The following is a 22,980-nucleotide window of genomic DNA, read 5'->3' as shown; positions in this document are numbered from 1 at the left end:
TGAAGTGTCGATATTGTGATTGTACTTGAAAGAGAAAAATACGAATTATTTTTTTTTAATGTTTTGGTATTTTGACTTAAAATTTATCAAATTATTTATTTTACCACCTACTTCGTACCTACAGCAATAATTGTCGTACAAGTGTACATCGAACCGATGCATCCTGGGTTCGATTCCCAGTGTAGACAGAAAATGTATCTATTCGGAAGGAACCTGAAGGCCCAAATCCGCAAATAAAATCTACCAGATAAACAGATACATGCATCTGCCCTATACCCATCAAGAGGATACACGCACTTATAAATTTTGGTACCTAATGAGATTTACTAAATACAAGCTATTTATTTAGTTATTGCATAGCTTCTATCGCGGGCATTGAGCGCGTGGACCGAATCGAGAAATTCCGTAACGAAAAACCTCACGCTCCCCACTCCGACGGGCACGGCCGAGGTGTGGCTTGAAGGCATGCTATGCAATAGCTTTACCGCGGCAGTCCCCGAGTGCCACACGTCTTTTTATAAATTACAAGCTTACCGCCCGCGGCTTCGCCCGCTTTGTCTAAAACCTAATAAATTATATACTTAAACCTTCCTCTTGAATCACTCTATCTATTAAAAAACCGCATCAAAATCCGTTGCGTGGTTTTAAAGATTTAAGCATACAAAGGGACATAGGGACAGAGAAAGCGACTTTGTTTTATACTATTTAGTGATATCCTATTCAGTTATCAAGTACTAAACTGGGGAGGCTGAAACTTATTGTCTAGCATGTGTTTCATAACTACACAAAGCCTAGGACCCTAGTTTTAAGTACTTATATACTATTGTTGAACCCAACGGCGGCACTGATGACCGGTAATAATAATAAATGTTATAATTTAATACGGGTAAATTTTGAGTTACGAGACGATTATACATACAATGCTTAATATTCTTTTGTTTGACACAAACTTATCAACTCTATGTATCTATATAATATGTATATTTCTGTGTAGATATCTTCTAATGGTGTGAGAATCGATCGTTAACTATTTTACATCAATAAATGTTAAGGGTGTCTTGGCAGAACAAAATCTGCCGGGTTAGTGTGAATACCTTGATCTTGTTAAACCTCGGAAAATTAGATTTGCAACACATGTAACTATTCCAATACTTTGATTTGTAATCACAGCAAACTAGTGTAAATCCTACATTACATTAACTAGAAAAACCTCAGTTAAACACAGCGTATATTGACTACAAAAACATTTAAAATAAAGAGAACAATGTATTCATTAACACGGCTTAGTAATGAAGCCGGCCGAGGAAAAACCGCACTCGCGTTAGATTTATCATAGTTTCCGATAGTTAGAAATTGTATTTGTATGTATTAATAAATACCAGTATACAATACGTATTAATAAACCCCTTTTCATCGTGATTAACTATAACGTTTGGCTTTATTTAGATTTTAGACAAGGTCATATAAATGTTAAAAGGTCTTTAACACATAAGTACTCAGTCGATTTCAATATATTTTTATTCGAAATGAGATTGATTGAAAATTAGAAATGTTGAAATAAATTCGCTCATAATATTTTTCGTAAGCCGAAACATAATTATAAGTTCCAAAATAGCATAAACAGCTTATTTCAGACGCGTTAGACACTAAATGTAGGTGCAAACACGTAACATTTTAGCTTAGCTACAACGTGACGTTAAACCATAGTATAAAGAGAAAAGTAAGTTATTTTTGAACAAAGGTACATCGCGCTGTTTATATGTACGCAGAGCAGTTGGCCACGCCTCCCGTTCATGTACGTACGCAAGCTTGAAACACGCACACGACGCCGCTCGGTTCCTTCTCATGGACCGTTCTCGTGAGGGCAGCGCCATTGCTGTGAGCGGTCGGTGTTTGATTATACACAATTATTTAAAATATCAATATGACAAAGTATTAAGTAGTAAGTAGGTATCTAGTGTTTGATTTTACGCGAGTATTATACATTTAGAAATTTGCGCTGCAAAGTTGGAAACGTCGGGAAAATAATATAAAGAATAAATCGCGCTTAAAATCCGTTAAATAATCTTTAATTTTAATTGTGACAAGTGACAACCCTTCACCTCGTGAGTTTAGGTACCGTACCTTGCTAAACGCCGCGCCGTAAGTCAGCCTACTTGTCTCTTTATACTATGGTAAAACGTTCGCGAAAGCACCATAAATTATGTATTATAACGAGTGCGTCAGTTACCAAAGTCGCGCAGGGAGGCGTTTAACGTAATATCCTTATAAATATCCGCGATAAATTCTTTGTGCGTGCACCTTACAGTTGCCGATAAAATATAGAGTGAATGAATCGTTAATTCTTTTAAGCGATTATCGAATGAATGTGATTATAGAATGGATGTGATATTTTTTATTTGTAGGGTTCAATCGTGGACGGATAGAATAAATTATTGCTTGCTATTGTTTGCTTATAAATAGTAAGCTTTTTTATAAGCAAGCAATAGATAGCATACACTCGCATAGAAAATTATTTTAAATAATAGCAAAAGTATGTAGTTTCATCAAGCTTAAAACTTCAATAAAAATTGTAAGGTGATACAATGACATTTTTACTACAAGCAAAACTTATTCAAACAATTTTAAATTGAAAAATATTAATTATTACTAACATTTTTGTTCTAGCAGCAACAGTCATTATAAATACAAAATTTTCATTTGCATGAACAACGAATCGTATGAAACGAAACCAATTAAATTACCTGTTATTTAAAATATTTATAATATTCCACGTTTTATTGCTTATAATATGAATATTAACAATGAGAATAACTGCACTTTTGTTTGCATGCATTCTTTTAAACAAATAGTTATTTCCTGCGTAGTAGTAGAAGATTAGGTATACGAGTATTTCACGTTGAAGCAAATAAGATGATTCTGCCGTTTAATAAACGGCCTAGGCTGTTTATGAAACGGAGTGTTTGAACTAATTGACTATACGAATAGGTAAATATTTTCATAACATAAAAAAAGTTAAATTTCATTAAAATTCGTCAAGCAAGTCGAGATAGGTACACAAACTTATGAATATTAAAAAGTATCGCAAACATTAATATCAAGTCTAGTAAATAAATTTATACATTTCTAAGTTACGGTTGGTTTAATAAAGCAGGTTTTTCAGCAGCTTCATATAATTTCACATTTTCATTTAAATAATATATTTAACCTTTGTACACATTTCTTTACTTTGTAACCTATTATAATGAAATTACTCTTTGTTCCATTTATTTTTGATGTTTGTCTAAATTATAATAAGTACCTACGTAATAAAAAAAAATCATAATTCCATCAGGTATAACATTCCACGCTTGGATAACATTATTCTGTAGCCATAAGGCGTGTTTATATGAAAAACATTTTTAGTTAAATGAAATTTAAATATAATGTATTTACAAACCTGTTATAAATCCGCCCACAAATGATACAGCAAGGGTAACAATTAGAGCCAGAAATTGGTTTAAAGCTTGCTCGCTTGCCGTCCTACCGGTGCCGTCCTGAAAGTTGTAAAAAATATAAAAATTCTTTATAAGTACCTATTTGTAAATCTATTAAAATTAATTAAAATGATTTATTATTTCTTGCTAAAAATAAACTTATTGAATAAACAAAGAAAAGTTCTAAACATGCCTTAGAGAATAATATTATTTATGGGCATAAAAAATAATATGAGGTTTGTATAAGTATTTTTAATATCGGTATGAACCACATATTAATGAATTTAAACGCAATATTATTTATTAATACTATTTAAATGTATTTTAACCTCTGATTGAATGTTATACCAATAAATAATATTATCCTCAAAGGGAATCAAACACAACATTCTTGGAAATTACTTCATTCCATTGAAAATATGCGATTAATTAAGTCATACCTACTTCAATAAAATATAAATGTATTGCAATTTTTTTATCCTGCACTATTTTTATAATTTTTACTGTGGAATATTAAACAAAACTATTCAAAAAATAACCTATAAAATAATTTCGACATTGTAATAACAACATCAAATTTGAGGGTAATTATATTTGAGGAAATGAGTAAATATATCAAATTTGAGGAAAATAAATCTATATGTATTACGACGATTCAAAATCGGATGTAAAAGAATTTTAGTTGAATAAGGGCCAATTTTTCAATCCTTGGTTAAAATTTATCCGTCCAATAACACGAACATTTTAAAAACACCTGTAAACTGTCAAATACGGACAATTAGAATACATTTTTGAAATGGTAGTTTAATACGTTATGCGATGAATAATTAGAATACATTTTTGAAATGGTAGTTTAATACGTTATGCGATGAATAAGTTTTAACCAAGCATTGAAAAATTAGCCCTAAATATTGTTTACCGTTAAGCTTGTCTTAAATTTGAGTTAGTTTAATTTCCATCTCGAGTCCGAGTTTAAAATCAACTTTCGGGTCTGAGTTAGCCTTTTTGTTAATTATATAAATAAATCTTCTTATAAATCTTCTTATATATAAAAATGAATCGCAAAATGTGTTGGTAAGCGCATAAATCGAGAACGGCTGAACCGATTTCGATAATTCTTTTTTTATTATATTTCTTGAAGTACGAGGATGGATCTTATGTAGAGAAAACGTAAACATGTACCACGGGCGAAGCCGGGGTGGACCGCTAGTTATAACTAAAAATGTTTTACTCACCTCATGTATAGCCTCAAATACATCATGTAGTTCCTTTCCATACGTTTCCTTAGTGGCCACGGCTGCGAATATAACGGTTAGTATCCCGGAGTAGATCCCGGGCATCCCGTGCAAGTTGTTCACACCGCATGTGTCCCGGATACCGATACGTGTTAGGAGTGGCTGAAGGATAATGTATGGGATACATTATATACAGGTCGGAATTTGTAGTGAAGCTGAAGTACTCGTAGTAATAGTATTAACAGTGTAGATAGAAATTCGAACCTGTTAAAATTACACCTTCTAGGTACTATTATTAAATAGATCATAAGGATTCTAAGCAAATTGATAAATCAAACGAGAAGAAAAACCAAGAAACCCACGTCGTCTTATCGTCACGGATCTGTGTTATCCGAATTTTTATCTACACTAGTATTATAAAGAGGAAAACTTTGTTTGTTTGTTTGTATGATTGTTACGAATAGGCTCATAAACTACTGGACCGATTTTGATGAAATTTGGCACAGACAATCTTTAGACCCTGAGAAAGCACATAGGCTACTTTTTATTGCGAAATATGTACCACGGGCGAAGCCGGGGTGGAACACTAGTGCTAAATAAAATAAATAAATAAATATCAACACCATTTATGACAATGTTTCAAAATGACAATGAATAGATCTTTATGAACTTAGCGATGCTATCCTTAGTTGAATCGTACATTGAGCATGGTAGACCGTCATATTGAGGAATGAGACTCTTTTCCTTATTACTGTATATTTTAATTTCTTATAATTAAGTACAGAGTATATACTCAAGTAGGATAAAAATGTGTAACGATATTAAATATTGATAAATAATGAATAGATAATGCCCAAAAAGGTTTGATGGAAATCTTCCATAACACTGGTTTTCTGAGGAATCTGCGTTTGCCTAAAGGATTAATAAACGGTCCATCATTTTGTTATTGCGAAATTTCGTCTAAATATTGAGATATTTATAATTATTATTTATTGTTTGCTTAAAAATAATACAATATTACACTTATTTACAAATAATTGTTAATTTTATCGAATTTTCTTTGTATATTATATTAGATACTTAGTTCTTAGTTATATTCAGAAATATAGGTAGGTAATTATTTTAGTCAAAATCACAAACTTTCTGTAACAAGCATCCTATACACTTCCAAATGGTATCTAAAAGATCTTCCAATAGCATGTTCCCAGTTTTCAAATAAGAGTGTGGGACAAAAGAAAATTTAATAAGATATGGCGTGGCCAGTTCACAATCCACATTCCGGAGATATTGTCCTCGCAATGTCGATATCAATGCGCATTACTTGCGGTTGTGTGATTGTACATTTTGATAATTATTTTATACTGGCTTTTGCCCGCGGCTTTGCATGTGTCAAAGAAAATTCCTATGGGAATAAGACAAAGCGGTAAAAAGTAGACGATGGCAGTATCACCTGCCTTATTAGCCTGCCTTATTACATAGTCATATAACTAATAAGGCTATATGAACCATTAAAAGATATCCAATTACATTAAAAATAATCATTTCAGGCATAAACATAAACATTAAAATTGGATTGAATTTTTACACCCATAAAATATTTTTTTCTTAATTCTTCAAGCAAATGGATAATTTCACAAAATTGTGGAATAGGCTAACAAATCAAGTTTTGTGTTTGAGTTTGACAAATTATATAACCAGCGAGCATTTCGTATCAGCATTAATGCCGCCATTAGGTATTATATCATTCTGTTATCACTAAATAGTTCCAAATGCAATATATAATAATATGCTCGTCGAATTTGTAAGTGGTATTAGTGCTTATTTACATTAATTCGTCTTTTTATTTTCATCAACTGAAATAATTTTAATCAGTGACTAGTTGAACTAAATGGCAGTAATTTAGGAAGGATGACATTATTTTTGGAAATAAAAATCAATACGGTAATATAAAGACAACATTTTGAACGATTTGCATTATATATCGTAGTTCTGCACGTGCACCATGTCCAGCTAGCTCACACAATACTAGGGACGTGAGAACGCTGTTGCCTAGCAACTAACAATAACGTACGGTTAGTCTAAAGTCTAAACGCGCTCGCTGCGCCCGCACCGACGCGCCGATGCTCACCGCGACCGCCGTTGCCTAGCAACCAGTAACAAACACGGTTGCCTAGCAACACCACTCACCGTCAGGTACCGGTAGCCCAGCACACTCAGTACGCCAGCGCCGATCCCCACCGCGATAGCTCCGCCCGGACTGATGTGCATGTTGCATACAGAGCCCACAGCCACGCCGCCGGCTAGCGTGGAGTTCTGTACGTGCACCATGTCCAACTTGCCAGCGTGGTGGCTTACCAGGGATGAGAATACGAATGTTGTTACCTGGCGTATAGGGAAAAAAGAAATTAACGGTGTAGATATATAGATAGATTATTCTTTATTGCATACACTTAAAGCACAGATAGAAGATATGTTCCCCGATGAGTATAATATGGAGGTTTTCAAGAGGAGAGTGAACAGACACATTCTAGAGACGCGCGCATCATGGCTACATCTCAGCTTACCATCAGGCGAGATTGTGGCCAAGTGTATATTAGATACTATTTAATTGTACACGAAAAAAAAAAGACGATCAAAGAATTATCGGTGGTATACATAACACAAAATGTGGAACCTAATATAGCTTTCGCTGTTTGTTTAACTTTACTAATTAATAAACTACCACAAATGGAAACTATTGAGTATAATTTATCAACATACGTGTGGTATTGATAAATTTAGCTAATTGCCCATGGACACTGTATGATAGAATTAATACTTCCTCGTATAATATCACTACATACCTAGTATAAAACAAAGTCGTTTTCTCTGTCCCTATGTCTCTTTGTATGCTTAAATCTTTAAAACCACGCATCGGATTTTGATACGGTTTTTTTCAATAGATAGAATGATTCAAGAGGAAGGTTTTAATACATAACTTAATAGGTTTTAGACAATGCGGGCGAAGCCGCGGGCGATAAGCTAGTGGTTAGGGAGCCAGGTGCAAATTTGGTTCATTATTTCCTCTCAAGAGATAATTCGTCAGACGCATCAGAGTATAGTATTATAAAGCCTCGTGAACGTCAGCTGGCGCTCGGTTGGGGGGGTGAGCGGTTGTAGCCTCCCACGCACGTAGGAAAAAAAAATACATTCATTCATTTCCTCTCAGCTAAAAATTTGTCAAATTGTAGCTAACCCAATATCTCAACGAAAAAAAATAATCAGCTGGTTACAACATGGTGTATTATACGTCAGCTGGTGTCTCGAACATGAAAAAAATAAAATTATTTTCCGTGATTTCCTCTCAAACTAAAATTTACCTGATGATAGCTTATATGTAACTGTGGATATATATATAGGTCAGCTGGCTGTATCTGGGTGGAAAAACCGTCAGCTGATACTTTGAAAGTTATTACATAGGAGTTAGGCAGAAGCATCTATTGCCAATTTATATGCATCAACTGACTAGGTTTTCCTCGAATTATTGCTAGCTGATTTTTTTTATTTATTGCATCAGTATATTAACAATCAGCTCACAAATTTTCATCTGAGATGAAATGACGTATCTTTAATTATTATCGTTATTTTTAAAAATTCAAGCAACACACGCTAGCATAATATAGACAGGTACTTGGAGGTGGTTAGTTGTGCACATGATTACACTACGTACATTCAGCCACATCGGTAAACATGTTTTTACAAATATTATAAACTGCATTTAAAAATAACTATCATATCATCAAATTCACATAACTACATAAAAGTGTAACAAATATGAAATAACCCACTAAAAACATTAGTTAACTATAATTATTAAAAAAATAATAGTATAATATATAATTAATCAAGTTATTACTTATCTTTTACGGGGACTTATGTTGATGGAATTCCACGTATCTCGATGATTTTGTTAATGTCTCATTATATTCGAGACACCAGCTGACGCATAATACACCATGCTGTAACCAGCTGATTATTATTTTTCGTTGAGATATTGTGTTAGCTACAATTTGACAAATTTTTAGCTGAGAGGAAATGAATGAATATACTTTTTTTTCTTACGTGCGTGGGAGGCTACAACCGCTCACCCCCCCAACCGAGCTCCAGCTGACGTTCACGAGGCTTCATAATACTATACTTTGATGCATTTTACTAATTACCGCTTGAGAGGAACTTGGTCATAAAATCTAATTCTGGCTCCCGGACCATAGTAATGTTATAAACTGACTCATAGTATTCTTCGTATTCGCGAATTTAATTCTTTATGACTTGGAATTATATCAAGAAGTCAAGGGATCATAAATTATTGAATACCTTAAAATTTTGGATAAACCACTAAAAATAAAAATATCACTAATTTTATATTTAATTATTACATTGAAACTGCAATACAATTACATACAGATTCTCCTTCACGATTAAACTCCTTTCGCCTAGGAACTTGAAAGTGAATTCATTAAAGGAAAACCTTTTTAAAACTATTTAAATTAAAATATTTGCACCAAGAACAAATTCTCGATTCTAATGAAAATGTTATCAAGATGTTTAGGAATGTTACTGGTGGAGATATTTTCACGTTTATAGTTTTATTTTTGTATTAAGCTCAAAGCAGCTTGCAGATTATTTTGTATAAAAACATGTTAATGAATAGAGCAGCGTGCAAATTTATTTTAATTTAGATCTACCTTACATTAAAAAGTTGGGTATGTTTTAGATGTTTACAATTTTGTGTAACATAAAAAGGATCTGTGATACGATACCCCTGGATGTGACATTAGTATTCATAATGAATGCCGTAGATTATAGAGTTTTGCTTGTGAATTTTGTATGTTTAGCGGTTTATTTTAAAGAGACGATTATAATAATTTAAGATAGGTTATTGTATCGTACAAAATTTGACTTTTGAACAAATCTAAATACATTAGGTCTGTTTATCAGTAAAAAAAGCTCGCGACATAAGAAGTGTGAGCTTATAAATTCGGAAGACCAGAATACACAATTGCTTACTTGCATACTTGCATCTAGCAGTGTATATTTGATCGGAAGTAGAATATAAAATAAATGTATAGCAAGACATTCGAAATAATTTCCTGTGCGTTATTCCGGTATGCCATTGTATAAACAAGTTCATTTAAACGTTATCAAAATTGATAAGTGACAATATTCATTATTTCAATACAACAAACGAAGCTTTGTATTGCTCCGAAAGGCGTAAATAATATATCTATTTATATTAATCGTAAAACCAATATTTAACCATGTGTTTCCATTTTACCGGGGTTAGTTTGCTCATTAAATCAGACAAGATCATAATGACGTAATTAAATTATGATTTGTTTATTTATTTTATCTATTCTTGATAGCACTTACTTAACAAACTAAACTGAAATTTATTTTAAAAATAGCACAAAACAAAAGATTTATTTTTCTAAAATATTTATAACTAGCATTCTGCCCACGGCTTCATCCGCGTATTAAAAATAAATTTCATTCGAAGTGAGATGATTCACTTCTGTAAAACGTATCCTATGTCACCCTAAGTTTATCCTCCTATCACTAGACACAAAAATCATGATATAAAATCGCTCCGTGGCGACGGGAAAGAAAGACAAACAAATACATAAATATATTTAAAATATTAGTAAGAATTGTTAAAAGTAAAAAAGGGTTGCAGACTTAAACTATTAATAATATGAAGTTTTTACTAAAATACTTACAGTAGCTGCAGCCAACGATAAATACGAATTGACGACTGCCCTTTGGTATTCACCGTTAGAGCTGGTGAGAGCCGAATTGAATGACGGCCAGTAAATCCAAAGAAATATGGAACCTGTAATAATTACATAAATATACTATCTTTATCACGCGCAAGTAATTTGATATGAGAGGGAAAGAGTCAAATGATTATATAAAAGTTTATATAAATTTATAAAGAATAGAAAAAATTTGATCACGAGGCGGGACTCGAACCCGCATCCTTCATATTGGTTGAGATGGTTGTTAAATCATCTCAATAGATGGCGCGCGGTGTGTCCCTTAAGACACATAAAACTGAAAGAATAGAATAAATTCGATTACTCATTCGGGTCACAAGTGGCTGAGTTGGTTAGGCATCCGCCCCGGAATGGCGCGAAGGATGCGGGTTCAAGTCCCGCCTCGTGATCAAATTTTTTCTATTCTTTATAAATTTATATTTATAAAGCATTTGAATGCCATAAAAACCAGAAAAATATATATAAAAGTTTACATTAATGTAAAGAACATAATCCCTTAAATTTATGAAATCTCATAAGGATTTCAAAACTTTCTTATCATCAGTTTCTAGTCCAAGTTTTGCTTTCAAATAGTATGAAATGGTCACAGCAATTTAAAGATACATTTAAGGTGACTTTAAATACCTTTATAGGTATACTAGCTGTTGCCCGCGACTTCGTCCGCGATTAGGTCGTTTTTCGTCATTCGTCGTTTAAAAAAAATACGTGACACTTTATTTTAAAATTTTCTTAATTAGGTATTGTCTCTTATAAAATTTAACTACATTAAAATTGAACACTCTGATAAGAAAATCTTAAAATCTGAAGAAAACATGAATGTGGTTTAAATTCTACATTACTTAGTATCAAATAATAATCTAAATTAAATGTAGATTAACAGTTTGAGCACACCATTATAGAATATGTACCTAAGTATTAAATTACGTTAGTTTACATAGTAACTTTACTAAAAACACGATGACTATCTTTCGCGCTCGATACCACAAACTAAGCATGTTTGTGGTACGTGGCCCGCGTCACTTGACCCCCCGCGAGTTCCCCTCCGTTGCTATGCGAAAATACATTCGTCGCCCTACAGTAGGAAAAATAGTAATACTGTGGCCTGGGCGTTATAACACGTCCAGGGAGTTCCTGAGTGCCGATATCACCATCTTGAGGAAAAGCTTCTAATGTCGATTTAAAACTGCATACATACGAATTAACCTGTTCTAAAATTGTGAAATGAGTTCAGTTTTAAATTTGAGAAATATTGATTTCTTGTATTCCACTATTCGTTGTAGTCGAATACAAAATATATTTAAACAAACTTAGGTTGGCCTTCAGGCAAAAGGGATCCTATCAAATGGTAAACTTGACCTTGTATCTTAAAAGTAAGCATGAACGGATCTTCTGATAATTATTGAGCACCAAAGGATCATTTGAAACGCACTACTATAAGAGCGAATATTGTCTAATAACAGTTTACATTGCACCACAGAATACATAATAGTAGCTAAACGCTAATTGCACAGTATGTTCCTCTAAAAGTAGTGATTTCAAAGGTTCCGGTGTATCTTCAAACGAAAGCTGACTCGCCTTACTACACTTTAAAGCATTACAAAAAGAACATACTACGTTAATATCGCCTATACAGAAGATGATCTGTAATCAATTGTGAGGTTATAAGCAAACCCACTATTATATTTGTCAGACCACACCACCGAATTCGTAGATTGTTTACCTCAAGACATTAAGACTATGACGAAATCTGTCTGCAGTAAGACGGGCCTCTCGCTATTCGTACGTTTCCAGAGTTTTCCGAATAGTTTCAATTCTTAATCTTTCATTAAACAAACTTATTAATCGTTCTTGTCTCATATAATTGTAATATTCGCGTCCCTACTCTAGTCATTGCTTATGCTCATGTTCATCTTATTATGATGCACCCTATCATTTTTCAAACGGTCTTCATATTGAGTAAGTAAAGTTTTTAATTGTGAAAAAATGTATTATGATTTACACTACATATTAACACTCTTTTAACATTTAACATAAAATATAAGTCTGTTAGTGTGTAAAAATAAATCCAGCTAATTACACATTAAACTTATGTTTATAATTTGGTATACGACATGAAAATATATTAATTGTCAAGCAATAATAATACAGATAAATACTGAACATAAGTATAATAGATATTAAGTAGTATTAGTTAAAATATACTTTGACTACTTTGACTGTAAGTTAAAGTTTATTTTTACTAACAACATGTAAATGAAGAAGAAATAATAATTACCAACGTACTAACCTTTTCTATAATACTTAACACGGCACATTTTTAAAATTATCTTGCTCAACTCTACTAAAAAATTTGAGGGTTTTGTTGGAACTTTAATATGTAAAAACTATGATATATCTAAACTACGATACAACTTGCATGCGGAAATGCTCATTACAATTGTGAATCTAAAGAATAACTAACAACATACTGTTCAATTTTATTGAGCTGATGAATATCTTTTGCCTGGAAGAAATCACCGTCGCCTAACAAATATAATGTGTTTTCTTATAAAACCGTTACATAATTTATTTTATCTACTTAAATAATGAAAATTATATATTTATAAAATATAAAACATATTATGTAAAATGATTAAAAATAAATAAATGAAGCAACTACGATTCAAAGAAAACATCTTTTTCAGTGTGAAAATGCTCTAAGCAATCCTGGATGATGAACTGTATATCATGTACCTACTCTGATCCCAGTACGGTCTGTACGTCGATAGCCATAACGATAAATATTATAATCAGATAACCGCAAAGTCAAAATAAAAATAAAATTTTGACTTTGCGGTTATCTGATAACTTAAAACATTACTTGTAAAGTTGTGAGTGCAAAATTTACGTTTCATTTGGCAATAACATTTTTTTCGGTACTAAAACGTAGTAGTTTGATATGTGGTTGGCTGCCCCTCCTCTCCTTCCTGAAAAATATCCTCCAAAATTTCCCGAGATACTTCCAATGATTGAACCATTGGACGTTGGACATTAACTTCAGTCAAAAATTGACGAAGCGGATGATTACTAATTTCCACTTAATCCTCGCTGCTACTGTTTTTATCATCAAATCATCAATTTTCAAGTGGTGTAGTAAAAATATCAGCAGAAATCGTCTTCCAAAGGCGATATAATTTTATTAGCATTGAATCTGTAAATAAAAAAATCAAAAGTTAACTGTAAATCTATAAAAAAGCTACTTACAAATAAAATTTTATCAAAAACTTCTGTTCCCAATGCACCTCAAAATAATAAAAGAATCATTCATTTCATTTCATTTAACAACTTACCAACAAACAACAACAACTTACCTTTTGTGGGAACGCATGATGGTGAAAATTCACAAAACACGAAGATTGCACTTGATATTTTTGGTTTTATGGCATTCAATCTTAATATATATAAATCTCGTGTCACAATGTTTGTCCTCAATGGACTCCTAAACCACTTAACCGATTATAATAAAATTCGCACACCATATGCAGTTCGATCCAACTTGAGAGATAGGATAGTTTAAATCTCAAATCGTTTTAGAGAAAGCGGGCGAAGCCGTGAGCGGGCAGCTAGTTGCTTTATAAATATCACTACATAGTATAAAAAAGTCGCTTTCTGTGTCCCTATGTCCCTATGTCCCTTTGTATGCTTAAATCTTTAAAACTTCGCAACAGATTTTGATGCGGTTTTTTTAATAGATAGACTAATTCAAGAGGAAGGTTTTAGTACATAATTTATTAGGTTTTAGACAAAGCGGACGAAGCCGCGGGCGGTAAGCTAGTAAATTTATAAAACACGAAGATTTTTAAAATTGTAACTAATGAACACAACAATATATTATTATTTATTATACTCTTTGGAACACAATCATTAGATTAACTGAAGATAATGGTGTCTATTTTTACTTAAAATAATAAACATCTACCCTCACTTTAAAAAAATGTAGTTTATTATTTACACGAAATATATATTATAGGGAACGGAAGATATGGGTTAAAGAGTTAAATAAATAAATAACATAATTATATTTAAATTATTAATTTTTAACATTGTGTTCAGTAGTGTTAACATGTAAATTGATTTGATTTTTACGAAATCTCATAGATGGCGCTGTTACAAAATTAACATTATACAACTTACATTCTTTAAGCTATGTTTCTCTTCCCAAGTTACTTAAATGGCATAATTTTTTATAGTGTCAATCTAGATATTGTCAAACAACATTTATATATGCGTCATTTGATTATTAATTTCCAATAGTTAACGTGTAAATTGATTTGATTTTTATAACATTTAATAGATGGCGCTGTTTCTAATTTGTCTTTATACTACTAAATTCATTAAACTGTTTCTCTGCCCAAATTACGTAAATGACATAGTTTTTATTTTGTAAAGCTAGATAATAGCATGGCTTACTCGAAACCAACATTTAAACATGAGTCTTTAGATTGTACGCTGTCGTAATACACGGAATACGTAAGAAAAATAAAGGTTCACAGCTCCTCCCCCGTAGGTGATAGCTTAATAATATGTAGCCTATAGCCTCACCCGTCCTGTAAGTAATATTCATGCAAAATTTGAAGTAAATCTATGCAGTACTTTTCGAGATTAGCTCGGACAAACATACAGACAAACAGACAAACAGACAAACAGACAAACAGACAAACAGACAAAAATTCTAAAAACTATGTTTTTGGCTTCTATATCGATTATAGATCACGGCCCAGGTATTATTTTAAAAAAATATTCAATGTACAGTTTTGACTTTCCTACGATTTTATTATATGTATAGATAAAGTCAAGTCTAATTCATATTATTATGAAGTAAACTATTCAACGTTGATTTATTTTCTTTTGGAAACCACATTTTTTCTATTATTTTGTATTTTCTAAATATATACCTACATATTATAAGTGCACAAAGATATTAAACTTAAGTGTAGAACATTTCCATTAAGAAATTTCTATGATAACTACTCCATTCAAATTTTAGATCATACTAAAATAGTTTCATAAATATTATCAGTGTATGACTGGAAATATCTATAAACGGGGAGTATAAAATATTCATTGCGCTATCTCAATATAGGAAATGCATATTTGACCATCAGCATTATTATAACTGGAGCAAGCATCGAATATTTAACAATAGAGCGTTTAAAATGTTATGTAAAAATATTAACATTAAATTCTTTATCCCGTGATATCTGACTTTTAATGACAACAATTTTGGTATCAGTTCGTATTTTTCTTCTTATTATAAATAACATTATTGTATTTAGATATTAAACAAATCGGTAATTTCCTAAATAGATCGAGATAATTTACTATGATTGTACGTGTGAAGACTCACTCACTATTAGAAATACTCACAATATTCTATAACCTTTAAATAGCAAAATCGCTTGCTCACGCTTTCAACTTAGTTTATATTTAAAGTATCGGAAAACAGAAAAGAAAACTTATTAAAAAGCGAGGCATTAAATTGACGCTTGACAGTTTTCCATTACAAAACGCCTAGTTCTCGAGTTTAGCTTATTTTCATTTTTCCCAGGGCGTTGCTCGCTGATTACATAATATAAAAAAGTCTAAAGGACCCTGATAAAACCCTAAACTTACAAACGCCACGTAAAACACAAAAATCATCACCTAACCTAGAGAGAGATTCCATCTAAATTTGTTTTTGCCGACAGCGGCATAAAACTTGGTTTCTATTGGTCATAACTTTTCTATAATAATATATTCTGGCGGTGCTCAAAAGCCCACGAGCATAGATAAAAATAATATTTTATTCACAGCTTCCTGTTACATTTTCTGTAATAGGGGTACGGGTATTATGTATTTTTTCCCACGACGATACGCGACGCTGATATCTTCTCAAACAAATGCCAAAAATATTGCGTTTCAGTTAAAATACGTTGAATGGAGTCTGATAAAATCAGTATGATTTCCCTCATGGAAAGATGATCCTATGTTCTACGAATATATACGAGACTTTTTTCATGAAATATTGCCAATAACCAAATAGTTTAGTGCTCACTAAACTTTTTCAAGTCAATGTCAAGAGCAAAAGAAACGTGATCTTCACGACAAAACGATTTTATGATCGTTGACCTAGGCTCTCATACAAGAAACCTATAACTTGCTATAGGGTAAAATAGTTCTTTTTAATAGCAAGATATTAATATCATATTTAAAAACCAGTAGCAAAGTAGTTCTTGTGTTTTAGCACTTAATTTCTTACAACTAAAGATCCTGAAATGAAACATTTAAAAAATCCATACCTATCATAGCAGTTACATCGGAGCTATAGCTGGGCCCATTGAGATCGACGGCCGGTGCGGTGGTGGCTTCGTTTTTCGTTTTGCGCGGCTTCAAAGCCAGGCTCACGCCGAGGCCGAAGTAGGCTCCGAACGCATGGATCGCTATCGACCCGCCTACATCAGCCGCCTGGTGGGAAATAACATATTTCTAGGACACGTACACGGTCTTGTGTGCAAGCTTTTGTTTTTAAAATTTGACACAAAAGCAGTGAGGTGATTTTTGTAAGGTTTTGAGCTGGATTGTGTAAAAACTGTAAGCTGTAAACTAATATTTTGAGAGAAGATTAACTGACTATAACAGTTCACATGCAAGTTTATATTGTGGCCATCTGTTATATAGCAATTAACTGTTTATTGCTACATCGATTAACGCGTGAGCATAAAACCGTAAGGCAGTTTGATCTTAAATGAAAAAGTCAGGATCTGATAAAACGTACAAGGCTAATCAACTAGGCGGACAAATAAATAAATAGACATAAATTTTTATCTATAATTTATACAAATAAATAAAAATTCAAAATGTGTGAAAACACAAAGGCGAAATAAATGCATGCAAAATAAAAGTAAAAATTTATTTGTTTAGGATGTATGCAAATAGGGGAGGTATTGCAGTGAAAATTTTAAGCTCATGAATAATACAGAAATTCATCGATATTTGACTACCTACGTGGTAATTTTTATGCCAGCTTGAATTTTAAATTATATTGTCGAATTTTACACAGGTTTGTACAAAGCTTGTAATTTATAATTTATATACTAAACACATTTTAATTTAGAGGTAACTTATCATTATCATTTCTCGATCGTTCTTGGTATCTACCTACAGCTAAAATATACACAGCCGGTCTTTTTTCTTTATTTATTTAGCTTAAAATATATCAAGTTCTTACAGGGCACAACTATACTAATTATTTCAATGTAACAAAATGTAAAATGCATCCTCCCCGTACGGCATACCCTAGCAGGAAAATTCGCTCTCCGTTTCTATGCGTTTCACTTCAATTAACGTGAACATTTGAGGTGCATTCATCTGAGTTCCTTGTTGCAGTTTCTAATTAGATAATGGTGTGAATGGACGCTAGTTACATTGAAACTTGAAATAGATTTAGTTAATTTATGTTTTAAATATAAGTCGAATTAAAATTAAACATTTTTGTAAAGTTTTACATAAGTTTTCTGTTTATTGCAAAGCACCATGAAATAAATCGTTATCAGCCTTGCTTGCTTTTTCATTCGTCATCAACTTTAAAATAATGCATATTGAGATTTTTATTTTTATTTGTTTTACTTATTCATAAATTCATTAAAAAAGCAATATCAAACGTCCGGTTTTTGAATTGAAACTAATACGAAACTATCAACCCACTTCTAACCCCATCCAGTTATTGCACGATACTTGAAAAAACAGTTTGGAATCATCGTAATATTTGAGCGCTACTGTATATTTTGGGTATCTTCCGACCGAACACTCATACATTTCTACCATAAAGAATATATATATAATAAGAGCTAGAAAGAATACCGTTTATTCATGGCATTTTTGGTGTATATTTTACTGTAAATGCAAACATTGCTCCAACTCCATTCCTTGTTCCACGAAATACAGATGAAAGGAATATCTCTTATGTACACAGGGGCATATCGAAAAGGGGACACGTCGCAAGATAGCTACAGCCTCGTTAAAACGTGCCGCCGTTCCCGGATGATTTTTTGCGAGATTTTTCAACGAATTTTTTGATCCGTTTCAAAATTTACGGTGCGTGTATTCAAGTCTATTATGTTGGGGATTAAAATAATGAATTCGTGTGTTAAATAATGATTATAATACTGAATGGTTGTGTACTTTTGCGTAGGTATTTAATTTTTTTTTTGTGTATTTTTACAAAAGTTCTGTTTATTGTTAGAAAGTCTACTAATATTTAAAATATGTTTTTTTTTGCAGGTTGAGAAATAAACTACCTCCACCATTTGCAATAGGTAAATAATTGTAATTTCGTAAACTCATATACATACAGCCGACGACCGTCCAATGATCGAAATCAGGAGTAACTGCAGCCTGCTACAAACTACAAAGACACAATAGCACAATTCTAATACAAACTTAGTATCTAATCTCACCTTAAACACGCTCTCCACGAGCCAGAAGTTGAAGCAGCCGACGACCGTCTCGATGATCGCGATCAGCAGCAGCTGCAGCCCGCTCGCCGCGCCCAACACCGCCCCGAAAGTTATTAGCACCGTCGCCGACATTATATCCGCCTCTGGTGAAAACTTATTGATTAATTGTGTTTTATTAACTATAAAAATTATTTGTATTAAACAACACAAATCTATTTTTCACTCAGTTAGATATTTCAATTTTATAGAGTTCGAAGAAAACGTCGCTCTCCACAAATTTTTATCCTTATGTCTTTCTTATAACATCGGAATACCCTGACGTGGTTAAATTTATAGGTATATCATTAAATATTATGGTAAATAAAAACAAGGACCAAATTATTATCTACGAAAATAATTAAAAAGTAAACGATGCATAAGCGTTGAAATTTGGAGAAACCACTGATAATGTCCATAACAGAAGAGAAGAGTTAACCTTTTCTACGTTAATGATTTTTGACACTCCACCCAAATGACAGAGTATTAATTAAAAATATTTTACAGACATACAAATTTTAATTAAACACCGAAGTTGAAAACATGATTCGGGGTTTTATTTTATTAATGGATAAAGGATGTTTTTAAATGAAAGGTATCAGCGAGGATTTTCATCCAATTTTAAATACGCATCTTGTTATTTTTGAAAAGCATCAATAAAATTTATATTATTGGAATAAAGTCGTGAAAAATAACAATGTTTGTACAGAGTATTTCTACACACGTCTCAATGACGCTCGTGACTTTTAAATCAGACTAAGTGGATATTTTTGTTTATCTTTCGCGATATAAGGACGGATAGAGAAAACATTCATTATGGAAATTGTGTTGTGCAAATTCTAACGGTAAAAATACGAAACACTTAAATCTGGAATTAATATTTTATATTCTATAGAGTCTATAACATTATCCGTCTATAGTATAGACGGATAATGATACTTATTTCAAGCATTTACAAACTTTTTCTAATTTAGATTGAGTTGAACTTTATACTATTGTGACAACAACATACCGAATTAAACAAATCCACATGCAAAATCTCCAATTTAATTATACCATAATATTTATTGAAAACCCCATTATATTTACATAAAAAATTAAACTTATAGCTCCCCTCAATTGCCACTCAAATAATTATTTATCAAAGTCTAACAAAGAGTGGAAACACAGGTTAACCTCACCACGCCGCGGTTTTTAGCTCTTAATTATACAAAAAACATTTGTTTTATACGCCACAATACGATTCATTCCACTGTTATTTAATGTGTAAGAATATATTAATTTTGTATTATTTCAGGTAATGCTAATAAACCGTTTCATTCGGAAACTAAGGGTATTCTTAATTAATATTCGAACGTTTATATTTGAGTTTGATATTCCTACTTATACTAGTTTGAACTGAATTGACCGGGGTAAAAACAAACAGAGTATAGCCATTGTAATTTAAAATTACATTGTTTTCGGATGGTGATGATTGGGCAATAATGTACAAAATCGGTTCATAAGTGTACTAGCTTATTTTCTAAACACAAAGTCTTTCTCATTCTCATTTAGATACAATATTTGTATCTTAATCTCATAGATTAACAGACGTAGACATAATTAATTAACATCGCATCAAACCAAACATACATAATACATATCTAATTATTATTTTTGAATTTATTGTAAAGAAAACTTACCGAGCAACGACTTCTTAGTAACAAAAATAGTGTTGTCCTTCATATGATAGAAGTTTTGACACAAAAGGGCCCATTGTATAACCAGAGCCGCAAGAAACCAGTTAAAGCCAAGGGCACTGTAGCAATACTTCTTCAGGAATGTCATGAGGTAGCCAAAACCTATGAATATCATCACGTGCGTGTCTTCGAAACCTGGAAAGAATTTTGTATTGTTTTTCATTATTTGATAGATGCAGTTACTCGCTCAACATAATATCGTCTCATATTTGAACATGACATAAGATTTTTTAAATAGTCCGTGAATAGAAAACAAAATAAAAATATAGAAATGAACGCTTATTATAGCTATAATGTCATTTCTAATAAGTAACCTAATTAATTTCTTTAACGCTAAACACTAACATTAAACTTGCAGATTTATATAAAGTGGAAGGGATAACTATACAACCGCATACATAAGACTCATTTTAGTTCGTTATGAATATCAAAATATACTTTCATAACAATACAATTGTCGCTAATTGTAGACTGGAAGGCTATAGACCGCCGGCTGCTTCTGGACAAATTCCAAATTACATTAAAAATGTTGTCTTGATAAGCTCTAGTGTGGCTGCATTTCATGCTTAACATTAAAACGCTGCATTCACTGAACAAGTGCAGTGTTCGAAGTTTTTTCCATTCCGTTGATTTTTGTTATGGAAACTGAAAATACGAGTGTACGTACGTAGGAATTTTTTAATGTTTTGCCTTTCATTGGCCCGTTTTGTTGCCGTTTTAGTTTTACCGTTAACTATAAACGAAACAAAATGGATAAAATATTCACACTCTCGACACGAATACACATTTATTCATTCATACATACATTCTGCGATAGCCTTTTTAGAATATTTTAATGATATCATCGCTGTTATGAAATCAATCTGTGTTATCTATATTCATTTCATGCAATTAAAATATCGTAATTTCCTGCCAAATGTATCCTTTAAGATCTGGCAGAGTCCTAATCCACAATTTTGAAACATGATTAAAAATTCAAATAAATCATTACGTTTATTGTGTTGTGTCGTAGAGTTACTATTATATATTCTGTGTTTGTGTGTTAATTACCATAATATTAATAATGAATATCAGCTAGGTCATTGATGTTAGCTTTCTTGAAATAAAGAACAGTCGTCTAGCAGTCAGGCTTTGTGACCTTATGCAGTGTTAAAACAGTCCTGACCCAATTCTTGCAGAATCATAAACCGACTTCCAATTTTAACACGGCTTACACTAAATCCGTTCACAGTTCATATTACGTTATGAATGTACCTATAAAACTTCCTATAACAGAAAAACCAATTACGAAGCGTGAAACCACACCAATCGGTGGTTATTTAAAAGGGAAGTTCGATACTCTCAAACAAAATATGCCCAAACAAGCCTATAATCCTCTCGATCATGTCGTACGGTAAAAACGTGAATAAGTGTGACTTGTTATGAGGTATGGAGTGTTCCGCACAAAAATATTTTTCAATAGAAATATACAAATGCTGGTAGCTGGGTATTGTTTAACATTCTTGTTCTTATGCAATTATGAATAACTATTCTATCTCTTTCTTTATTGGTCATGTTAAATTTACCAGGTAAACAAACATTTCAATAGGTATTTAAAAATTACAATGTAATGCAAACATGATACCTAACCAATAAATTGTAATTTAAATTTTGTTCAATTCGAACGATTTAGGATCGGTATCTCTATTGCTCCAAACGTAACCAATTCATACGTTTTAATAACGTCGAAGTTTCGAAAGCCTTTTCCATAACTAAAAAACCCGTTCAATTCAAATACATATCTTTCAGCTGTGGATTCCCGAAAATCTTCGATGAAAAATGGCAAACGAAATCATACAATGCTCGTTAATGTGCCCCCGGGGCATGATGGGAAAAAATATTTTACGTGGAAACGGCCACGGACGCTCCTCTTTATTACACCGAGGTGTGTTACATGTGAAAATCATTCTAATTTTTGCCATGACACAATGATTAAGTGACTACAGTGTGCCGCTGAAATTATGCTCAACGCTCCAAAATTTATCTTCAAACAAGAACAAAATGGAAATTAACGTGAACGTTGGAATAGATACTTAAAGGAAAATATAAAATTAAGTACTGCGGCTGTTAACGATACATGTATATAATATTAAAGCAAAAAATATACTACAGCTGTCATATAATATTTTTACTAACGTACGGAATTCGACACAAGTTTAAAACTCAAA

The 22,980-nt window shown here is 32.2% G+C and overlaps 1 protein-coding gene across 1 annotated transcript in view; it reads right to left on the bottom strand.

Annotated features, from left to right (window-relative positions):
* The window catches only part of LOC123697430 (ammonium transporter Rh type B-A), a 42,750-nt gene that overhangs the window by 5,459 nt on the left and 14,311 nt on the right, over positions 1-22,980 (bottom strand). Inside the window, exons 3-9 of the mRNA XM_045643947.1 lie at positions 20,717-20,908; positions 18,999-19,141; positions 16,842-17,007; positions 10,468-10,580; positions 6,899-7,093; positions 4,712-4,873; positions 3,440-3,536 (exon numbers count right to left, since the gene is read on the bottom strand). Coding sequence (XP_045499903.1) covers positions 3,440-3,536; positions 4,712-4,873; positions 6,899-7,093; positions 10,468-10,580; positions 16,842-17,007; positions 18,999-19,141; positions 20,717-20,908 — 1,068 coding nt within the window. The remainder of the gene's footprint in view (positions 1-3,439; positions 3,537-4,711; positions 4,874-6,898; positions 7,094-10,467; positions 10,581-16,841; positions 17,008-18,998; positions 19,142-20,716; positions 20,909-22,980) is intronic.

Source organism: Colias croceus, chromosome 14, assembly GCF_905220415.1.
Source record: "Colias croceus chromosome 14, ilColCroc2.1".
NCBI lineage: Eukaryota > Metazoa > Arthropoda > Insecta > Lepidoptera > Pieridae > Colias > Colias croceus.
This window is presented reverse-complemented; position numbering and strand designations above follow the sequence as displayed.